This window comes from Rhea americana, unplaced genomic scaffold, assembly GCF_003343005.1.
Source record: "Rhea americana isolate MKP2758 unplaced genomic scaffold, rheAme1 scaffold_90, whole genome shotgun sequence".
Taxonomy (NCBI): Eukaryota; Metazoa; Chordata; class Aves; order Rheiformes; family Rheidae; genus Rhea; species Rhea americana.
The window spans coordinates 1,205,052-1,225,088 of record NW_028187089.1 but is presented as its reverse complement, the minus strand read 5'-3'; the positions used below and the strand labels follow the sequence as shown (position 1 = coordinate 1,225,088).

Sequence of the window (20,037 nt, the reverse complement as noted above, 5' to 3'; positions counted from 1 at the left end):
TAGGGCCTTTGCAAAAGCTGGAAATTTCCTTTGCTTTCAAAACAGGCTTCTAATCCAAAAATAGCAGCAAGCTGGTGTCTTGGTTTCTCCCTGTTTATTAGCAGCAGATGCTGCTAATAGATGCAGAGGGTTGTCTGAAGGAGTGTTATGCGCACAGGGCATCCAGATACCTTGCTGGTTGCTGATCCAAAACAGACTGTCATCACAGGATCAGATTCGCACGTTCCTTGTGGGATTTCCAGACCTGTCCCCATTGCAAGGAAAATACAGCAGTGACAAGCCATTATTTCTTCTCAGCTGTCTAAATCAGTGAGGAAAAACTACATCTCAAGAAGCCGTTTCACTCTGTGGTAGCTGTTTTATAGCTGTGCAGGCAGACTTTCCCTGTCCGCATGTGATGATTATGCAGAATTAGGGCAAATGCTGGCTATTCAGTTTTGGGGCTCACCTGAAAAATTGTGTCCTTCCGTAACAGAATTGTGCTGTTTGCAGAAATACAAAAAATGGGTGAGAGCAAGCTTCTGCTCACATAACAGATCTGCCTTTCGCCAAATGTCGGGACTCTGCCATAACCTCTCTGCTGTCCTGACTCATGGCAGCACTGCATCACGTAGCTGAGGTTCTTGTGACATGAAAGAAATTAATGCCGAGGCACTGGAAACAGCTTCTGTGGTTGCTGGTGTGTTTTTTGTTGCTATGGGATTTTTTCTCCCATGTTCTGTCTCTCGCTTGGCCCTCGGTGGGTGGTGAGTGCCTGTCCTGGTCAGGGCGGAAAAAAGAGACCACGTGGGTGGTAATGCATGGAAAGCTCCACTCTGCCCTTGTGTCACTCCTCAAGTATTGTGGAGTTGTTCCGTGTGCAGAATCAGCGTGTACGTGGCCCTGAGGAAGTTAACTCAGTGTGGTGATGACATTGAAGATGGATGATTGGTGTGGGTAGTTGTGAACGATGTGGCTTTGAACTTCTAAATTACTCTTTTAATCCTGGCCTAAAGTGAAGTTTATAGAAATAGTGCAACTCAGCTGGAAGTGTTTGGAGAAGGTGGTGTCCCAGCTGTGCTCTGGGAAGTGGGGTGTTGCCTTCTTGGGTGGCTCTTGGGACATGAGGGACAGGGCACTGAGGTCCCCTGCTGAGGACCTTCAGAAACTGTAATTGCACCTTGTTCCCAGTGATGCCAACACTTGCTTTACTGACTTTTTCCTTCTGCAAGCCTTCCCTGTGTGGTATCCTGCATGAGCACACATATAGGATATAGCTTGTCCACTTCTGGCTTCTTAGCTCATACAACAACTGAAGTTACAGGACGTAATTTATTTTCCAGGCACCTTTCCTTCTGTAGCCCTGGGGCTTGTTGGATCTTCTTTCCCTATTGACTGTTCAGCACTGTTAATCCCAGGTGAGAACCCGTGTTCCTGCAAACAGCAATTCTCCACACTCATTCATACAGTTCCTGGAAAACTTCTTTGAGTCCAGAGGTCTTTATTTTTCCATTTCCTCCATCTCTCTGGTTTTTTTTTAGCTTATAAAACAAAACAAAAGACCCTACTGAATTCCTGTAATTGTAGTCATCCAAGCAGGGTTATTCACGACAGGCTTAAAAAGGCGAGGACATGGCAAGCCTTTGTTTCTGAGAAGAGGGGAAGAAAAAGTCCTCTAGTGCTTAGTACAGTATATGAGTGTTTCTGTGTATAATTTGCAAGCCATTAAAYCAAGGCCTGATGGTGGCCCAAAAAGGCAAAATGCAGTCATGGAAATTGGAACAAATTATGCCATTCTCTGCCATTATCAAAATGAAAGTGAGATGTCCAGGAGGAATTTTAAATCATGGCTTTTGATGCTTTAACTTAGCTGCGTTAGGGCTTTGGCAAGGCAGGAATGAACTCACTTCACTTCCATTTATTGCAGAASAGGATCTTTCTCCCTTTTTATCAGAGGATGTTTAAGCCCTCAGGGTGATTGGTCAATAGAGAGACAGAGTTAGTTTGCGACAAATACATTTTTTGAAGGAAAAATCAATGCAAAGAAGGAGTAGAATTCACCTGATCTCAGGGATTCCTCTTGAACATGTTCAGTTCTGATCAGTACAGATCAGAAAGGAGGAAAAGATCTGAATACGTGTGGTAAACACACCCTGGTTACACAGAGAGGACACTGGAGAGCAAGGTCCCGTTCCAGGTCTGCATGGACTGCTGTGATTTTGGCCAAAACTTTCTTTGCCCCTTCTAGTAGCGTTGCTCAAACAGGGAATTGAACAGGGAATTGGCAAAACATATAGTTCTCCTTGGGGTTCTGCAGGGAGGGCTTTCAAAAGTATTGTTCATCACCTGGATTTGCAGTGATGTACAGTCTTTGGTAGGAAGAACTTCTCGAGCTGTCCAAAGCTTCTTCYTTCCTTATCAACTTGCATGTATTTGCAGAAGACCCCAGCTTGCCAGTGCTATTAGTTTTAGCTGAGATGCGTTTAACCCTGTCCTCCTTTGACAGTGGATGTCAAAGGGCTGACCCAGGTGTGTTACCCAGAACTTCCATCAAGTGTGAATGAAAAGCAGAGGCTGTTGGGGATAAAAACAGATGGGCTGGAGGAATGAACCTTCTCCTCTGGCTACTGCAGACACAGTCTGTTTTATCACCTTTGTTCTCTTTTTAGCCACCTAACTATTCCTGGAAGAGCTAATATTAGCTCCCCCTCCATCTCCTTCTTAGAAGCTGGAGAAACAAAAATGCAATTGGGTGTCCTTGTTTCCAGGTGAACTGATGACTGGGTCAGTACAGTTTGCGCTGAAAACCCTGAGAAGCTCCAGCATCACCTGCCCTTGCTGTGGGCAGGCGTTGAAACAGGTGGTTATGGAAGTGACAGCGCCARAGGGATTAGAAACTACTCAGCGCTGAGAGTGGATTTAGTCCTGGCAGCTGACTGAGCACTGCTGTTTGGGGGTTGTTTTCCTTGCCTTCCACTGGCATGACACAGACACTCATGGGGCACGTTTTCTTCATTTTGTTGGGTGGAACAGGTCCTGAGATGGCTTCAGTGGAGGCTCAAGCCTAGGATCAGAATTTCGGTAGACTGTTTTATCCAGGATTTAATAGCATATCTTGTCCTAACGCTTTGCATCCGCATCATATTCGGGATGCTTAAGGCTAGATTAGAGTCAGGCAAGCAAGTGTAAAAATGCATTGCACAGGCTCATGTTTATTCTCTGAGTGACATCCCCGGAAAGCTTGCTCCAATTATAGGGCAGGATGATCCTTCTAACTGCCGTRCTGCAACCTCCACCTGGGATCTGACAGACAAGTGTGCTCCTTCTACGTTTGACATCATCAGCTAGAAAAGCCCTTAGCTGGTAATTTTGTCAGTGAGACACAAGTCAAAATAAACTCTGGTTTGTTTTCCTGAAGCTGAAATGCCTCTGGGGGAGGAGAGGAGCACGCGATGCTTTGCCTCTCGCTTCCCCATGGACATCGGCACGATGGGGAAGGACGTGACAAGCTCCCTGTAGGAGCTGTCCCCGGGTTGAAGGCAGGAGCACAGAGACTGATGTAGCTTCTGCTTTCTGCTGCACCGATGGTGTGAGGAAGGGGCTGTCCCCAGCCTCAGCGGGAGGGCAAGAGCTGCCCCGGTGAGAGCAGGAACTGCCCCGGCACAGGCAGGAGAAGCCCCTTGGGCAGGTCCTTCTCTGCTAGCAGCCGCGCTCAAGCATTTGAACAATTTTGCCACTTTCTGCGGAGAAGAGTCCAACCCGAAGTGCCCTTGGAGTCCGGGTTAAAGGCGTGCAGAGCCGGAGCCCTTTGCCAGCTTCCCTTGTCGCATCCTTGGAAGACCTGGAGGCAAAGCCTGATCCGTGGTACCTCTCCCAGGAGCCCRTGAGCTCAAGGTAAGATGTTTCTGCACATGAATGAAACACGAGCTGCAGTCAGGAATGGTGTTTTTAATTTAAAAAGCCATTTCAGAGGAGCTGGCTGATGGCAGCCATCTTGAAAGACATCAAGTGTCTGGCACTGCTTGGAAGCCAGTTGGCACAGGAGTTGGCTGAGGCATGGAAAGAAATTCTCAAAAAAAGAGCTGAATAATTAAAAAAAAAAAGAAGAAAAAGAAAAGAAAAACTCAACTGACTACTTGAATGTTTAAAAATTAACCATTTGGATGAAATATTAAATGCTAATTATTTTCTTGCACTTCTTGGGCTGTCATCAGTTCTCTCGCTGTTCGCAGTATATCTTCACATATCAATAATTGAAATGTATTGTCAACTTTAGAATTACATTTGCTACTTTGGCCCCCAAGCCCCAAGAGCTCTGAAGTGCAAGTTTGATTTTAAACGTTGCAATACTTTGAAGTCTACTCTACTGGACTGACCATAATGCTGTAAACACACAAAACAGCTAGCGATATGCCACAAAATCTTTGTCTGTTTAAAAGATGACAAAGGTCTTGCTCCAAGGATCTTGCAGTCTAATTTCAATAGCTAAAACAGTGAGTTTGAAYTAATCAATACCCAAGAGACTAAAAGACAAGCAAAAGATGGAGAAGGTGAAAGCAGATTTGGAAACCATGTTGTAGTGTTCACGTTTTGGGTGTGACTTCAACTTTCAATCTGCTCAGTTGAATTAATTACTTGATTTGAAAAAAAAAAATGTAATTGAACTTAGGCTGGCCAGGCGAGAGACACATGAGCAGCAGAGGAAAAGGGTTGCACATGGTCCTCTGTTTACGTGCTGGTTTGCTGTCTCTGTAAGAATATGTCAGTGCCTTGATTTTTAGCAAGGTGGCCACTAACGTTATACATGAAAGTATTGTCAATATAATACACCCTCAAGGGGCTGATTCAGTACACACTTTATCCTTTACTGTTTTTTTTTCCCAGTAGTGAGATATTTTACACACTTTTAATTGTCTTGGGGAGGCTTAAATGTCTGAGATTCATTCTTTACTTCATGTTGCATGTTTTGGAAATTTTACTAACATTTGCCAATTGGAGATGCCTTTCTCTACCATGCACCTTATGTCATCAAGAAACTTGAAGGACCTTTCCTACCCTTGCGCTTGGGTGCTCAGCATTGCGAGATGGTGCCTGCACCCTGTTTTGCATTTGCTCTTGATGGGAAAACTGAGCAGAGAAGCCAAGACTTYGTATTTAACCTAAAACTGGAAAGAGTTCACTCTTTAGAAATACAGATCTTTAGAAACCACCAAGTGTGTTTGGAAAAATGATTCAAAGAAATGAAAGACTTGATGACTTCTAGAGCGTCTTTGGTTTCACTGTGCAGTCTGGGAATCTCTCTTGAGAGGTGACTGAGCCTCACATTGAGTAGAAAACTGGTCCATAGCCTTTCCCTCTCTTGTGCTCGTGTGATAGTTAACCACAGGCCTTCTTTTTCTTCAAACTYGCATAGATTTTCCTCATGCTGACATGGCATTTCAGGCTTGCCTCAGCATCCTTCTTCTGGCAGTATCCAGTGCCAAGGAAAGGTGTGTGTGGGATGAATTGCTTTTCATGTTGACTTAGGTCCTCATACTGAAGAGGTTTAGAACTAAAGTGAGAGATTTAATGTACCTTTTTTGGCTTCCGACCTTGCTGCCTGCTCCCTGGAGCTCAGAGGGCTTGGCGTTCCTCTTGACTCCTCTGCTTGAGGTTTATTACCTGTCCYGATTGAGAATCACTATTTCGAGCCACTGTGTGGGGACAGCCTGCTTCAGTTCATCATTGCCCCGTGGCACTGAAGGTGCTTGCAGATTAACTTGATACTTGCTTTTTAGAGAGTGTGCTGCAGGGTGGTGTGAGGGAAGCCRTTTGCATGGCCGTGCCTTCCCAGAGCACTTTTTATTTTAGACCAAACATGACGGAGCTTCTGTCATCGATGTCTAGTATTTTGCACTAATCGTTTGTACTGGCGAAATGTTTGCACTTGCAGCGTATTCATCCTGCTGGTTCACCATCTCAGAGGCGCTCAGGCAGCTTTCTCTTTTCTTCTTCCTTCCCACTCCCCCCTCAACCCCSTGCTGTATCACTTCACGAGTCTTAAAATACTCTGGTGTGTAGTTCCAAAAGGAGTTTCCTAAGCAGCTGGGAGRGGCAAATGAATGTGCATCTGGGAATAAGACAGAGAGCCTTGCTGGCAGAAAAGTATATGTTGATTTGTTGGAATGTGCATTGTTAAAGGAAACGTCGTCTCTGAAAGAGCAGCACAAGACAGCCGTTAAGGCTGGGAAAAGCAGTGAGAGGCAAGGGATGATCCTGGATTCCCAGAGCTTGGTTTAAAGTCTGGAAATGACWTTGCAGGACACGCGTTCAGGCTGAAAGTATGTCTGTTGGGCTGAGGCTTGAAACTGGGCGTTCTGCCTTCACAGCTCTTCCGGAATGGCTTTGGAGACCAAGGGGGCAGAGTGGGAAATGAAGCYCAGTCTTCCTCTTTGACAATATACACTAGGAAGAAAAGCACAGCAGCTTCCAGCTCAGCTTAGCAAGGTTCCTGTGGGTGAGGGATGGAGCTTGTTGGTCACCACACTGCAAAGGAAAATTGTTCTTCTAAAAGGATAAAGAAATAACAGAGAGATGGCTTAGGGGGCTTGTGCTGAGAAATGGGCTCTTTCGTCATTCCTAGCTGTCCTGCCCAGCTGCTGGTGGGAAGTGAAAGCCATTCCCTACAGGCAATGATGTCTTTTTGGTCATTCCACTGCAATGGTAGTGTCAGTTAGTGCCTCTTGTCCAAGTACCCAGCTATCGATGTGTCTGAGCTTACTGAAGGGGCTGYGAGGGCCCAGGCTTCCTCATCTCCATGTCTGGGAGCACTGCACACTATGTGGACAGGGTATCCTAGGGTCAGTGGAAGTGCTGGCTTATTCTCAGGAGCAGTCAAATGGGATCCTACATTGAGGCAGAAGTTAGCGTTATGATAAKATGGCTAAAGGAATGGACCAGTGCTTTCACCGGTTTGGGGAGGTGGTTTCTCTAAGTCATGTTTACTGAATGTTGCAGTAAGGCTTTTGTCACTAGTGCCTATCCGATACCTGTTTGGGAGTCTCAGGGGTTATTACCCAAGCATCTAAGCCCAATACTAAATTCACTAATAACTTTTAAAAGAAGAAACAATTAGCAGACTCAGTGGGAGGAGAGCTTTCAGGGAGAAGCAATTTAATGTGCTGAAAGACTTATTACRCGGCCTAATCAATGCACTGTACTGTACAAACATACCAGGCATGGCTTTCCAGCAAGCTTCATGTACACTGATTTTCAGGGTTCAATTGTTTTCCTAAATTCAAGAAAGCAGCCAGCTGCTCTAGGCAACAAGCAGAGCAAGAGGACAAAATAAAAGTGATTTCCTCAAGGATAAATTGCCCTGTTGTTCCAACCAACATGCGAGCAAACAGCTCTAGTTGTAGAGCGTTAGCTGTTTCATATGGAAGAGTTTGTGCTGTACCTCCACTTCTCTGGGCAGATTATACCCAGAGTCCTCTTGTGATCACCAAGGATAATTCCTTGGTGATCGTGACTAAAATCTGTCCATTTTGTAAGGAAAGCTTGTATGCGCATGTCTCGCCTTACAAGTGTTTGTGATCCCAGTAAGCAGCAGGAGCACTRCCCCAAGTAGGAGACTTCTCCAGGACTTCTCTATACGATGAGATCCCCTGTTGGTAACATTGATGTGATATCAGCGTACCCAATGTCAAACAGAGCATGTTGGGAACATGTCTTCTTGCTTCCCTAATGCAACACAATATGCACTGGAGAGGGGAGAGAAAGGARTAAATTCAGGGATGCTGAGACTGTGGTTTCAGGTGCTTGCAGGAAATTTGCTGCTGCCAGTTTGGGACAGATTTACGGGCAACTTTTATCAGGGTTAGAATCCAGTGTGGTGTTTTGAGATGCTGTGTGAGGAGGGTTATGTCACATTTGTTAGCCAGCGTGGTAGGAYTGAACCAAGCCTGAGTTCTTCTGGGTTTCCTGCTGAGAAGTAGAAAGAGGGAACGAAATAGGGAAAGATACTGGTATGTCAGATAAGATAAACACAACTGTAATATTCGTCTGTCCCGGGCATCTTATTAAGCACTCCTGAAGATCAGATAGTGACCTGGGTTTTTGCATTATGCAGTTGTGTGTGTGAAGTATCCTTCCAGGCAGAAGCTTATGGAAGTTGCTCATCCCATATGTTTTGTGGGATGCTGGACAGTCGAGCAGTGGCTGGATCCTTRTCCTGTGTAGGGGGCAGCTGGAGCTGGGTGCTGCGCCGGCTCCAGGGAAGTCAAGGGGGATGTTGGGGTGGCATCCGTCTGCGCCTGGACCTCTGCTCCCTCGTGGGAGAAGACGGAGAGGAGCTGCCGAGCCGGTAGCTCGCCTCCTTTTCCCAAACGCACTGCTCGTCTCCCGTGTCCCTGTTACATAACAGGCTTATGTAATCCTCAACAAGAATAAGAGTTTTTTGTTGTTTAAGATAAACCGGAATGTTACTGGTCTCTTGGAGTGCTGCTGGAGCCTGTGGGACTAAGCTCAACAGTTCGGTAAGGGCTCCATTCAGATTGTGGATTTTTTGTCAGAACACTGTATTTACAGCGATTCTGTTCCCCTCTTGTTTTCTGGAGATTTTTTTTCTCCTTTCTGAGGGAGAAGGCTCAAAGAAATAAAAATCAAAAATCTCTAAGGCTCTGAACCACAATCAAGTGTCTTTGTCAACAAATTTAGCTTTTTAACTGGAAGTGGCATTTTTCTTTGGATTTTCTTTTCTTTCTTTCTTTTTCTTTTTTAAGAGCCTGTTTTAATATCCGCAAGCCTTTTGCGCCGAAGCCACAATTTGCTGATCAGCTCCATGGTGGCTGTGGTACATTGTGCATCCAAATGCTCTTTGCTTGGTGATTTAAGCTATTGTACAGCGTTTCTGTGGGCTGCCCGATAATGGTTGCCTTCAACAACTAGCTCCATTTCAGGGAAAGAGAAAAGGAATATTGTATATAATTCCCATAAATGAGTGTAAAATGAGTTGAGGTCCTGTAAGGTTCAGCACTAAGACCATAGAAATCCAAGTGAGCGCTCAGAGCCGTGGGAGCACCGACCCCCTCCTCGATATGTTTTTATGTAGGCTTGAAGTCAATGGGAGCAGAGAGCACTTGGGGTTTCACAGGAGTTGGCCCTACTCTGGGTGGAAAAACAGAGCCGTTATTAGATGTTAAAAATAACATTCAAATACAAAAAGAAGAGGATGGGGGAGGGGAGAGGAAAAGGCTCTAGGAAAAAAAAAGGAAAATAATTTAATGAGCCATTTTCTGTCCTCATGCAGCTTTCATATCCATCAGGGCCAAAATGATACTGGGTGGTTTATGTCACATCAGAAAATAGAGCCAGAGCATCATGTAAAAAAAATGAAAGAGCAAAAGCTAGGAATGGAACAACTGGCAGACCAAAAAGCCCAAGCAGCTATACCGTGGTGACTAAATATGTCAAATCCAGGCTTGCATACAGGGCAAGGAAAAGCACTGGCTGCATTTTTTTCTTTCTATTTCTATTTCTTTTTCTTTTTCTTTTTCTTTTCTTTTCTTTTCTTTTCTTTTCTTTTCTTTTCTTTTCTTTTCTTTTCTTTTCTTTTCTTTTCTTTTTTGGTAGACTTAATTGATTTTGAAAGAGGTTTCCCATTGTCTTTATTTTAAAGCTTCAAAGTCAGAGGGGGAGATCTAGATCATTACTGGAGACTGTGGAGAGAAGATAAGACTAGTGATGAATAATCACTCAGCACTGAGTCCTCCTCGGAAATGGACCCTTTCTGGTTCTGAAATACTCAGCAAAAGGATTTTCTGGTTCCACGTGGGACCGTAGGTGTGAAAGCAAATAATTTCAGAGAGACGTTCTCAAATGAGCAGCAGTTCTGGGAATCTTTGCTGAAAACCAGTTCTTCTTTGGTTTTTTAGCAAGGTTTTTCAGGCTTAAGAAACCCAGGAGACATTCTGGAGGAATGCTCAATGCTTCAGGTAGAATTGCTGGTGTAATCACGACAGGGGTGAAGAACTATCTACTCAGTTTTGAGTTGGAAAGGTTGACTCCCGCTTTCTCCTTCTGATTAAACAAATTTCTCTCCTTGTAGAAGACAGCTATTTTGTTTTTTGTTTAGGGTGAAGTCATGTCATTTGGTCATGGTAAATGCAGTTAGAAAGAATTTATGACAGCATTTCTCCCCTTGCTGGTCTTGATGGGGACAAACGAGTTGTTATTTTTGGAGAAGACAGGAGGGAACTCGATGTTACTCATTGGAATTTGTCCTGCAGTACAAGAAAGGTTCAGATGTCATCCAGACTCCAAATATACTCCGTGATCTCGTGGTGTATCAACATCGCTGTTAAATTCCCCACCTTTTGTGATAGGTCATATTTTCTCTGACACAGGTGGAAGTGACTGGATGTGAAGAAAAGGCTGACTTACAAACAGCAAAAAGTTCTCAGCCAGCAGCTAGCAATTTATATCATCCTGTAACAAGTTCAAGCAATATGCATTTATCTTCATGTTAAGAGCCTATATATGCAGGTAAAAATAGGTCACAGCCTCGGGCTTCTGGTAAATAGATTACACTGCCTCCAGTAACGCAAAGTTTTGCTCTCCTTGGAATAATACATTCACCAGGACTTCAGCATGTATTTGAGCTAGTTTCAAACTAGTTGTACAGTGCAAACTTCCAACCACTTCCCGTGCAAAAATCTGTTTAATGTCATAAAGATGCTGAATGTAACAAGAGCTCCTTGCTGGTGCGTCTACACTTCCCATTTGGGTAGCTCAGTGCTCAGCTGGGGACGTCTACATGAACCACAGTAGTCTCAGAGAGCTGGGAAGACACCTTTTACATGCAGTTAATCCCAAAGAACATATGAAAACCCTGTAAAACCTGTCTGCCTGCTGAGTCGATGGGGGATATCAATCCACTGGATGAYGCGCTTGGGGTACAACCAACATGACTGTGTCAGGTTGTGCAGCTGTCAATGAGAGCATCTTTGGACCAGAAACTCCAGAAATGAAAGAAACCACTCGGGTATTTACTTATGCAATACTWAATGTATGAATCCTTAGCTGCTGTTTGCAGATGGTATGGATGCCCCTGTATGCTGTTATCTTCCCTTGTTAATGCTGCTTTGTACTGGTTGCTGGGACGTTTCACGCAAGCTGTGGCCTCATTTCAGAGTTGGAGGAAATTTTGTAGAGTTTTTTGTAATGAAAAGGCCAATGTATCTTGATTGGACCATCTTATGCATTTCATATGTTTTAGATGCTCAGTCTGGCACTGAGTTTAAGCATGCAAGGGCCACACACCCAGCATTTATTTTAGCACTGCAGCTTGGATTCTGCCTGATTTTTCCGCAGTTGAGATTGCAAAGAATCTCAGTGACTGTCTCTAGCCGTACGAATGAGCATGTCTGCCCGATGCCTTTCCATAAGCATTAGATTTGGGAAGTAATTTTAAAAGCTGATCTTGCAGCCTTACCTGGCTGGCAYGTGTAATCATGCATACTTCTTTCTTGAGGAACTTTACATACGTCTCCGTTTTGTGACAATCTAGGGTTAAACACCCAAATCTACCATTCTTGTACATGGCATAAATACAAGTTTTCAGTGGCTGTCTGTATAACTTGGTTCTCGTCCCATATTCTAAAACATTGTTAAAATCCCCCGTTTACAAGAATTACACTCTCAGAGGTGTTAGGACACTCATCCTGTCTGACAACATCCCTTTCTAAGAACCTGTGAAGATTATATATAAATGTAGATTTCTCCCGTGTTCAAGTTTAAAAGGATGAGAAGCCGTGTGTATAATACATCTATGGAGCTTTAGTGACAAAAATTGCCAAGCATGATATGTGTGTGTATATATATATATATATGTATGTATGTATGTATGTATATAAAAATAGCAGTCTATCTTCTTATAGCAGACTATCATCTTTAGGGGCTGATACAGACTGCTCTTGAGATGGCTAAGTAGGCAAATACGTAGTAAAATGTTGGTATATTTAGCGTTGCAGAAGGTGATGGGTGGCATTCTCGTTTCACATCACATGGGCTCTTAAATTCCTTGCATCTGTATAATCCCTTGTAGTCAAGCAGTGATGCCAAGGAGCCTTCGAGTCCTAATTACAAGCTTCATGGCCAASTGAAAATACCAAATAGCAAGAGGCAGTTTTGGAAGGGGAAGGGCAGGCCTGACTCAGTTTCTCTGCAAGCAGCYGTTGGGGGCCAGTGCTGGCTCTGCCTAACGGGTGCTCTGCGTAGCTGGCACCCTAGGCTGGCTCCAGAGGAGAAGCCTTCAGCTGGCTCATGCTGACGTCTCATGAACCCACASTGGCTGGGGAGAAAACACAGGAAAAAAACATGGCAACATCCATAGGGCTTGGAGTAAGTATGCTCAAACGGGATTTTGGCATGCATGTGGTTTTAACATCTGCCTGTCTCATTGGTTCTTCGAGGCACCTGCTTGTGTGGATGCGTTCTGGCTTGCATCCGCTTCTTAACACAGCAGCGCGGGGATGGTTATGAGCAGGTGAGGAGCCGGGTCTTGCAAAAGCCACAGCTCGGCTACTTACCACTTCAGGCTCCCTCACCCTCTTCCCCCAAGGCTGTTGGGAAGACATAGATGTGCTGCGATTGGCACACAAGCCTGGCGAAAATGCAAAGAATATTTGCAAGTGTTGCCTTTGAATGCAAGCCGCCAGCTTGCTAGGATGGCCTCCCTCACCTCTTTCTCCCTTTCYGCCCGTCCCAGCCCTTTCTTATAAGCACGTTTTTGCGGTTGTTGTCACGAATATACTTGCAGCATGATGTAAAACCCACACACATATATTTTGTGCTGAGGTAACGATGTCTGCTATCGAGTGAAGCTTTTTAGTTAAAGTATATAAAATAGTAACRTTCTGTTGTAGCTAGCGGAAAGGAGATGTCTTGAATCAGTACGGTGTCTTGTCTTCCTTCCAAAAATGCTACATTTATGTAAAATGAAGGTTGTACTATACTAGTTACCCTTATGTGATGGCTAGAGTGGCAGAGCACTTGCACAACAAGCCCTGGCGCTCCTATCCRTAGAGAAGCCAGGTAACCAAACCCGGGAGCCTCTGAGATGTGATGCACGTCTCAGGACTTTGCCATCTTTAGAAGCAATGAGCAATGCTAGGATAAGCTATGTGTATTCAGGAAAACTTGACTTGACTTTTCATAGTATATTGTCTCAAGGCKTTGCACTTGGTTTACCCCACCACCGCTCTCCTCGGACAGTTGGACCATCCCCAGGTGACTTTTTTATGCCTCATCCACTAACATTGTAGCGCGTGAGCAGACCTGGTGGAAGGACTGGTGTTTGAGACAGGGGGAATAGGCACAGAGAGGAGGAACAAACAAATGCAGGCAAAAGACATGAGTGAGTGACTGTGGTGCAATAACGGGTACCCCTCCAGGGAAAACGGGCTGAATTTAGGTACCGGCTCGTTGCATCCTCTTCTGCCTGCTGCTGTCTCAAAGGTTGCAATATCTCCTCTTTGCTACAGTCTGCCGGGGTGGTCTCTGCCTAYGGGGTCTGCGATGGGGATTTTAGGATACCTGCGGGAGGATGGGGGGGGGATAACGCCGATTGTTTCCGGGAACTGCAGGATCGTGTTCTGTCCTCTTTCCTTCCGAGCCTCCAGCCGCTAGAGGGGGAGAATGCTATGTATTTATGGCTTCACGTGCTCTGTAGGGATATTGGTTTAGCAAGGTAATTGCTTTTCTGCAGAAAGGCTTTCCAGACAGCGCTAGAGCTGTTTTAACCCCTTTATTTATTTGACCGTCRTCGTATAACTGCTCCCAAGATCTGAGCTTTGTGGACTTCCATCTGCTTATGACCCCAAATTGTAAATTTGGCTGATCCGTGCCTGTGKTCACGCCCTGTATGTGTGGTTAACTTCCCCTGCTGTGAAGGGGCTTCCGTGGGTCTGCGTGGGAACAGCTCCAACTTTGGGTCTGTGGCAGTATGTGCTGGGTGATGGTACTTCCCCGTTCCCCTGCTCACGCGGCTGAGGTCAGGCCTGAGAGAGAGGAGAGGAAGACCGAAGCCCTGACGACATGGCTGCAAACGGAGATGCTTGCACCCAGCCTCCAGAGCCATAGCTCACGTCTCGCATTAAATGTTAGMGCTACAAGAGCGATGAGTGCATGCAAAAGACTGCTCAGTGCTGCTCCGAGCGTCTCAATGAACACCCATCTGTGGCCATTAGCTTATAAATACAAGTTGCTCATTAAGCCCTCGCCTGGGTGATGGAGACACCAGGACTTTGGAGGCCAACCAGCCCTCCAGGCAGGAGGGAGAAAGCAGGCGGCAGAGTAGGTGGCTATACAGGTCCCTTCTCAACTTAAAATACATGGCCCAGGGGAGATCAGAAACCGTCTCCCTCTAGGTTGTTTTGTGTGTAGTAATATTTAGTTTTTGTTTCCTTTTACAAATTTTTATGGCTGTGGATCCCTCTCTCTAAATGCACAAGCTAAATTTAAATACATGCATTCTGTTGCTTGTAAAAAAAAAAAAGAAAAAAAAGAAACATTCTTTTTTCAAATTCAGTTTTATTCCTTTTTTTAATCTCCATAGGATTTTCCCTGAATGAGCAGAACTAGGGCAATGCTAGTAACAGATGGACAAAAAGAAGGCTTTAACACTGGAGAGGCTTCTCAAGGGCTTGGGGATCTTAACCGGGGTGCTTTCCTCATCACTCCACAAGTTTAATTTGACTGCAGGTTATTAATTTTCACCTCCAAAGCAGAGGCCTTGGCAACAGAGCGCGTTCCTTGGCAACAGACTGCCAGCGGCGTAATTAAAGCAGGTGTGGGAGTTTCAAAAATGCCACTGCTGGAAAAAGTCGAAGGATATTAGCAAATCAAACATTACAGTTTTTCTTCCTTTCACAACTCGAAACTCATTCTGTTGTTAAAAGAGACCCTCCCCCCCCCCAAAAAAAGAAAGAAATCCTGTTTTTTTTTTGAGGCACAATCTCTGGACGGAGTGGCCAAGGCTCTTCTTTCACCCTAGGATCAAGTTGTGGGTGCTGTGCACCTCTCTGCCTGCAAGCAGCCCGGCGTCTGTGCTCACACTGTGGCTGCTAAGTATAAACCTACCGAATAATTCATAGTGCCAAGTCTATATAATTAAATCAGGAATAAGACTAGAGTTTGTGCCAGCATATAGAGCGTGCATCCCTGCAGCTGGCCTGGGTGGAGAGGTGGTTCAGAGTGGGGGGCTGCAGGTTTGGGTTCCCATGTGTGTCTCTGCCCCTGATTYGATGGCAAGTCCATGAAGACCTCGTGCCTCTTGTTTGCAGCTGCAAGAGGGAGATACCAATCTTTCCATCTTTGTGGGGTAAACAGCAAGATCCTGATCAGCTGCATCAGAACAAATTAGTTTTATGCACTTGTTTATGTCCTATAATTTATGACTAGAGCAATCTTTGTGTCAGAGTTGGTTCAGGAGGCTGCTTGCAACTGAGGCCTCTAAATATGTCACCTCCAATTAAGGATCAAACACACTACCTTGTAATGTAGCATAAGTAATAATAATAATAATATCTTGAAAGAGCCCAAAGCACGGTGTTATTGCTGAGCTAATCTGAGAGGCGCTGGACCATYACTGAAGTATTGCATAGGTTTTTTGGTTTGGGTTTTTTTTTCTTCCAGAGGTAAGTGCCTTTTTCATAGTTGTGTAGCCTAGTTGATCATTTTTTAAAGTCAAATTGGATAATTTCTGGTAGAGGTCAGACAAATTCCCCCACCCTACTCATTAATTAACCTGTAGGATAAGGCACCTTTTCCCTGCAGCTCAATAGAGAACACATCTGTACTCACTAATATGTAATGAAGAACATCTGCCTTCTGCAGCAATGAAATAATCACTATGGGAAAGGGCTCTCCAAAGAGTGCTGTCAGGCTCYCGCGTGAGTGAGGCAGCTCAGGTCCGGAGAAGCAATGGGAGACATTTGCTGGGTGGGATTAAGTTCTTGAAGTCCTTGAAGTTCTAAAGGAGATTTCAGTGATGACACTGTACTATGATAACATACAGATTTTAGAGAAAGGTAAAAGCCTGTAATGCTACTGGGCTTCCTTTRCCGCTCTCACAGATGCTAAGAAAATTACCATCAAGTTTGAGATCCCAGTATCGTGTTCAGGATTGCTCTTGGACAGCAGACTGTAGTGGAAATGTCCAGAAAAATCTCGGTCTGTCCCTTGCGTGACTCCAAAGGTGTTCAATGAGGTCTAAGGGTGGCGATTCCTTTTTGCTTTTGAAGCAGCGTGATGTGGTAGTAAACATCCTTCTGCGCATAGCCATTTGTTTTGCYTTTGAACCAGTATCTCCGGCTGCGAGTAATTAGGAAAAAAATAAAAAGTTGCGTATGGAGAAGTGGCATTACTCTGACTGTTATGGTACTTTCATCAGTCACAAGTCCTACTACACCGCAGTTTCCAGGTAAACCTTGCCTCTGCCTTCACGTGTCTCCGCTCACCTGGAGGTTATTAMACTTCATGAATACCAGTCATGTAGCAGTTAAGCAGTAGTAGACTAGACTTTTGAAGGGAAGATTGGCCTGCAGTTTGACATGATCTTGTCTGTAGCCAGCTACCAAGGATGAAGCAGCGCCGGGTGATCAGCTCAGGTCAAGTTCTTGGTTGTAGAGGCTGTCAGGGCTCAGTCTAAAAGCAGTGTCTTCCAGCAAYGGGTCGGGACTCAGCTTCTCGGTGGTGAAAGTTTGTGGTGGCCCTCATGGGGTTTGGAAAGGATATTCCACGCCGCAAGTAGTTCTGTTTTTCTCAGGAGAGTGAGAAGAAGGGGCTGGATCRACTCAAAAACTTGTTGATCCCGACAAGCAAGGCCATGCTAAAAAGAGCTTGCCCAGGCAACAGGAATCCAGAAGCAGCTCCCAGAGGCTGAWGTGCACCTGGCCTTTTTTGGTCCATCTTCTGTAGAGATAGGGAGTTCTAGGGCCTACAAGAGCCATGATACAAACAGGCCATAGTTCAGCTGAAAATAAATTCATAATGGCATTATAATACTGATGAGAAATCTGTGCATGTGAGTTCTTCCCAGGGTCATCCTCTGGAGTTATCCCCTGGAAAAAACCAAGRACCTGCTCTGCTCACCTAAGCAAAATTGTTCTCGGAGATACTCCCTGCCTCTGCAGAGGGAATCGGTGCTGCTTGGAGTTGTCTCAGGCATGTGAGTTATGGCTGGGGGCTCCATGCCTAGCACTGGCAGGTCCCCAGCTGACGTGAACCTCTGGAGAAACATGCTGGATGTCCTGCCATGTGGTTGTAACGCATCCCCACCTCTCGTTGCCGAGGGGGAGCGGTAATGAAAACCAGATGAAACAGTGCCCTTCTAGGAACAGAGGGGTTTCCTCAAATTATTCAGAGCAGCAGTGGGCTGTTCACTGTCGCTGTTAGCAAAGGTCACCTTTTGGCCAGCTACAGCATAGGGAAGGAGCTAGTCCAGGCCTGCGATGCAAACTCTGTTTCACTGCCTGTTCTTGCTGTATGCTTGAAGTTGACTTTCTGTTTCTGCCTTAGGCAAATATGGATTTTCCTACGAGTGCGCTGGCTGTAGCGCTGCTCCGTAGCGCTCGGCGTGACTCACAGCGCTAGCGCCTCGGCTGAAATGCTAAGTGTCCGGTGCGTCCCGGTGAGGCTTCCCCCGGCGCGCTCGCCGGCGCTTGGCTGCAGCGCCGCTTTCCCAACGCCCTGCGAAGGAGCCAAGGCTCAGTGCTCTTTCAAGAACGGCAAGTACCTTCCTCTTTTTCAAGATCGTTCCGGCGGAGCAGCTCGCGGGTGTCTCTTCCTRTTCCGCACCCTGCTCTGGCAGAGGTTGTGGATTTGGTCCTCTGCCCAGCTGGCTGACTGCAAGCTACCTTGCATGTAGATTGGAGCATCGAAGGTGCATTTTCTTGGCGGAGGACGTGCAGCTAGGTACTTTCTGAGCTTTCACGTGCCAGTGAGGCTCACTGCCCCACTGATCTGGGRCAGATTGGACTTGTGTGCGGGCTGAAGCCAGTTCTGGGATTTGGCTGATCTTTGKTCCTCGTTGCTTTTTGTCACCTTCCTGGGGAGCAAGAATTAACCTTTCATTTACTTCTCAAATCAGCTTAGCGTAAACAAGGGGTAGGAAGTGAAACAGCGGCATATTAGCCTTATGGASAGGCCTGATCAACAGCAGACAGCAGGGAGGAGAGAAATCGGCCTAATTTCTGCTTGTGCATAACAACTAACCCTCAACCAAAAATGGCCTCYTCCTCCTCCAGACCCACTTTACCAGTTAGAGCAACTGACTGGGAGCTGTGGCCCAGCTTCTCCCCCCGTTTGCTCTGTCGAGGTTAGGATGGGTGCAGCTTTGACGGAAGGTAGTGGAGTTATCGCTATGAGGCAGGTAGCGTGACTTCTTAGGACGGTCTTGTGCTTCAGAGGGTCTGGCTTGCGTTACTTGAGTGACATTACTGTAGATCTCTCGTTTAACGTCTTCGTTGGAAAAACATTTGCCCTACGGTGCCAAATAGCCCAGATCGTAGCTTTTATTTTTAGGCTGGTTTCCAAAGGAAACTGCACGTGCATACAGGATGTCTGTCCATCTGTCAGGTCTTCCATCCTCTCTTTCTTCACCCTCACCCTGTGGGTGCCAGTAACTTACCTGGATTTCCCGTCACTTAACACAGGAAAGTTGGGTGGAATTCCAGAGTTTGGACATCTCTAAGTATTTGCCTTCTGACTCTTACTTTTGGCAGCATCTCCAGAAACACTGATGCTGTCAGTGTCTGTATAAGAGGTGATGAAATGTGGCTTGATGTAACTAGAGCAGGCTACATGGAGCTTGTGGGATACAAGGATGTATCCATTCCCTCTTCCCTGTACTTCTGTCCTGTCTTATTTAAATAAATAAATGGGCATGCTCRGGCTCTGGTCCCTCTTGCATCCAGCTGCATGGCACAGAAGGAGCAGAAAGGGGCAGTTGCGAGGAGCTGCCTGATGTTTGCTGACTCCAAATCTCCAGGTGGAGGATGAGTTTGGGCTCCTCCACGGGTCAGGAGGAGGAGGCGGCACCTTCTGCCCTTGAGGCAGGAGCATATGGGGAAAAAAACAAAGCACAATAAATTCCTACATCCTCTACAAATGTAGCAGCGGTGACTTTAGCTTTTTTCTACAGGTTTTCCTTTGCTTCTTTGTGTGTCACCTATGAAATGGGGAGAACAGCGTGGCCATAGGTGTCCCAGCTGGAGAACGCAGCGTTCTCTCCAGTTTGCTGTTGGGCATGCAAGCCCAACGTGCTGTCATCTCTCCCAACCGGTGCCAGACCGATCTCATCCCTGGTGCCAGACCGATCTCATCCCTGGTGCCGAGTCCCAGCCGGGAGGTTTGGTTTCGGGGCAAAAGGGGGCTCGGGCGGCCCGAGGGGAGCGGAGGGACCTCGCTGCCCTTCCGCACGTCAGCGCCGGCCTGAGCGCGGCGGCCGGGCGGCTCGGCGGCCACGGGAGTCGCGCGGCGGGGTGGGGGCTCGGAGCCGGCGCGGAGTCTCCCTAAGTTTTGCTGGCTGCCCCTTCCCTCCCCTTTGCATCCCTCAGCTCCTGCGGGAGAGGCAAAGGGCGGAAGCGGGGGGGGGAAATAAGACCCCCCCCCTCCAAATCCCTCCATCRGGGATTGGGGGGGGGAGAAAAGAAACCCCTAAAATCGCAGGTGGGGAGTGGAGGGCTGGCAAGGCGCTGCTGCCGGGCCGGGGCTCCGAGGGGGCGGGGGGCTCCGGCTCGCCTCTCGCCAGGCAGCAGCGCTGTTTTTTTTTTTTTTTTTCCTTTTTTTTTTTTTTTCCCTTTTCCTCCCCTCCCTGCTAGTAAGGACGGCGGCGGCGGCGGCGGCGGCAAGATGCAGTGGCTAAGGGATGGCTCGGGAATGGTGAGTCCGGGTAGCCGGCTCCGGCTCCGGCTTTGGGCGCAGCTCGCCGCGCGGGCCGGGCAAGCAGCCGCCGTCCTCGCCCGCCTCCCTGCAGCCCGTCCTTGAAACCCCGGCTCGCTCCGGAGCCATTTTTAG

At 46.6% G+C, this 20,037-nt stretch overlaps 1 protein-coding gene across 5 annotated transcripts in view; it reads left to right on the top strand.

The window, feature by feature from the left end:
* Positions 1-20,037, top strand: part of ARHGEF9 (Cdc42 guanine nucleotide exchange factor 9) — a 201,691-nt gene that overhangs the window by 58,804 nt on the left and 122,850 nt on the right. The window contains exon 1 of one of the 5 annotated variants that reach the window (XM_085324361.1): positions 19,836-19,902. The exons of the other annotated variants lie outside the window; for them this stretch is intronic. Within the exon in view, the coding sequence (XP_085180487.1) occupies positions 19,873-19,902 (30 nt within the window). The 5' untranslated portion in view covers positions 19,836-19,872. Of the gene's footprint in view, positions 1-19,835; positions 19,903-20,037 lie in introns of those variants that run through there. 5 annotated transcript variants of the gene reach the window in all.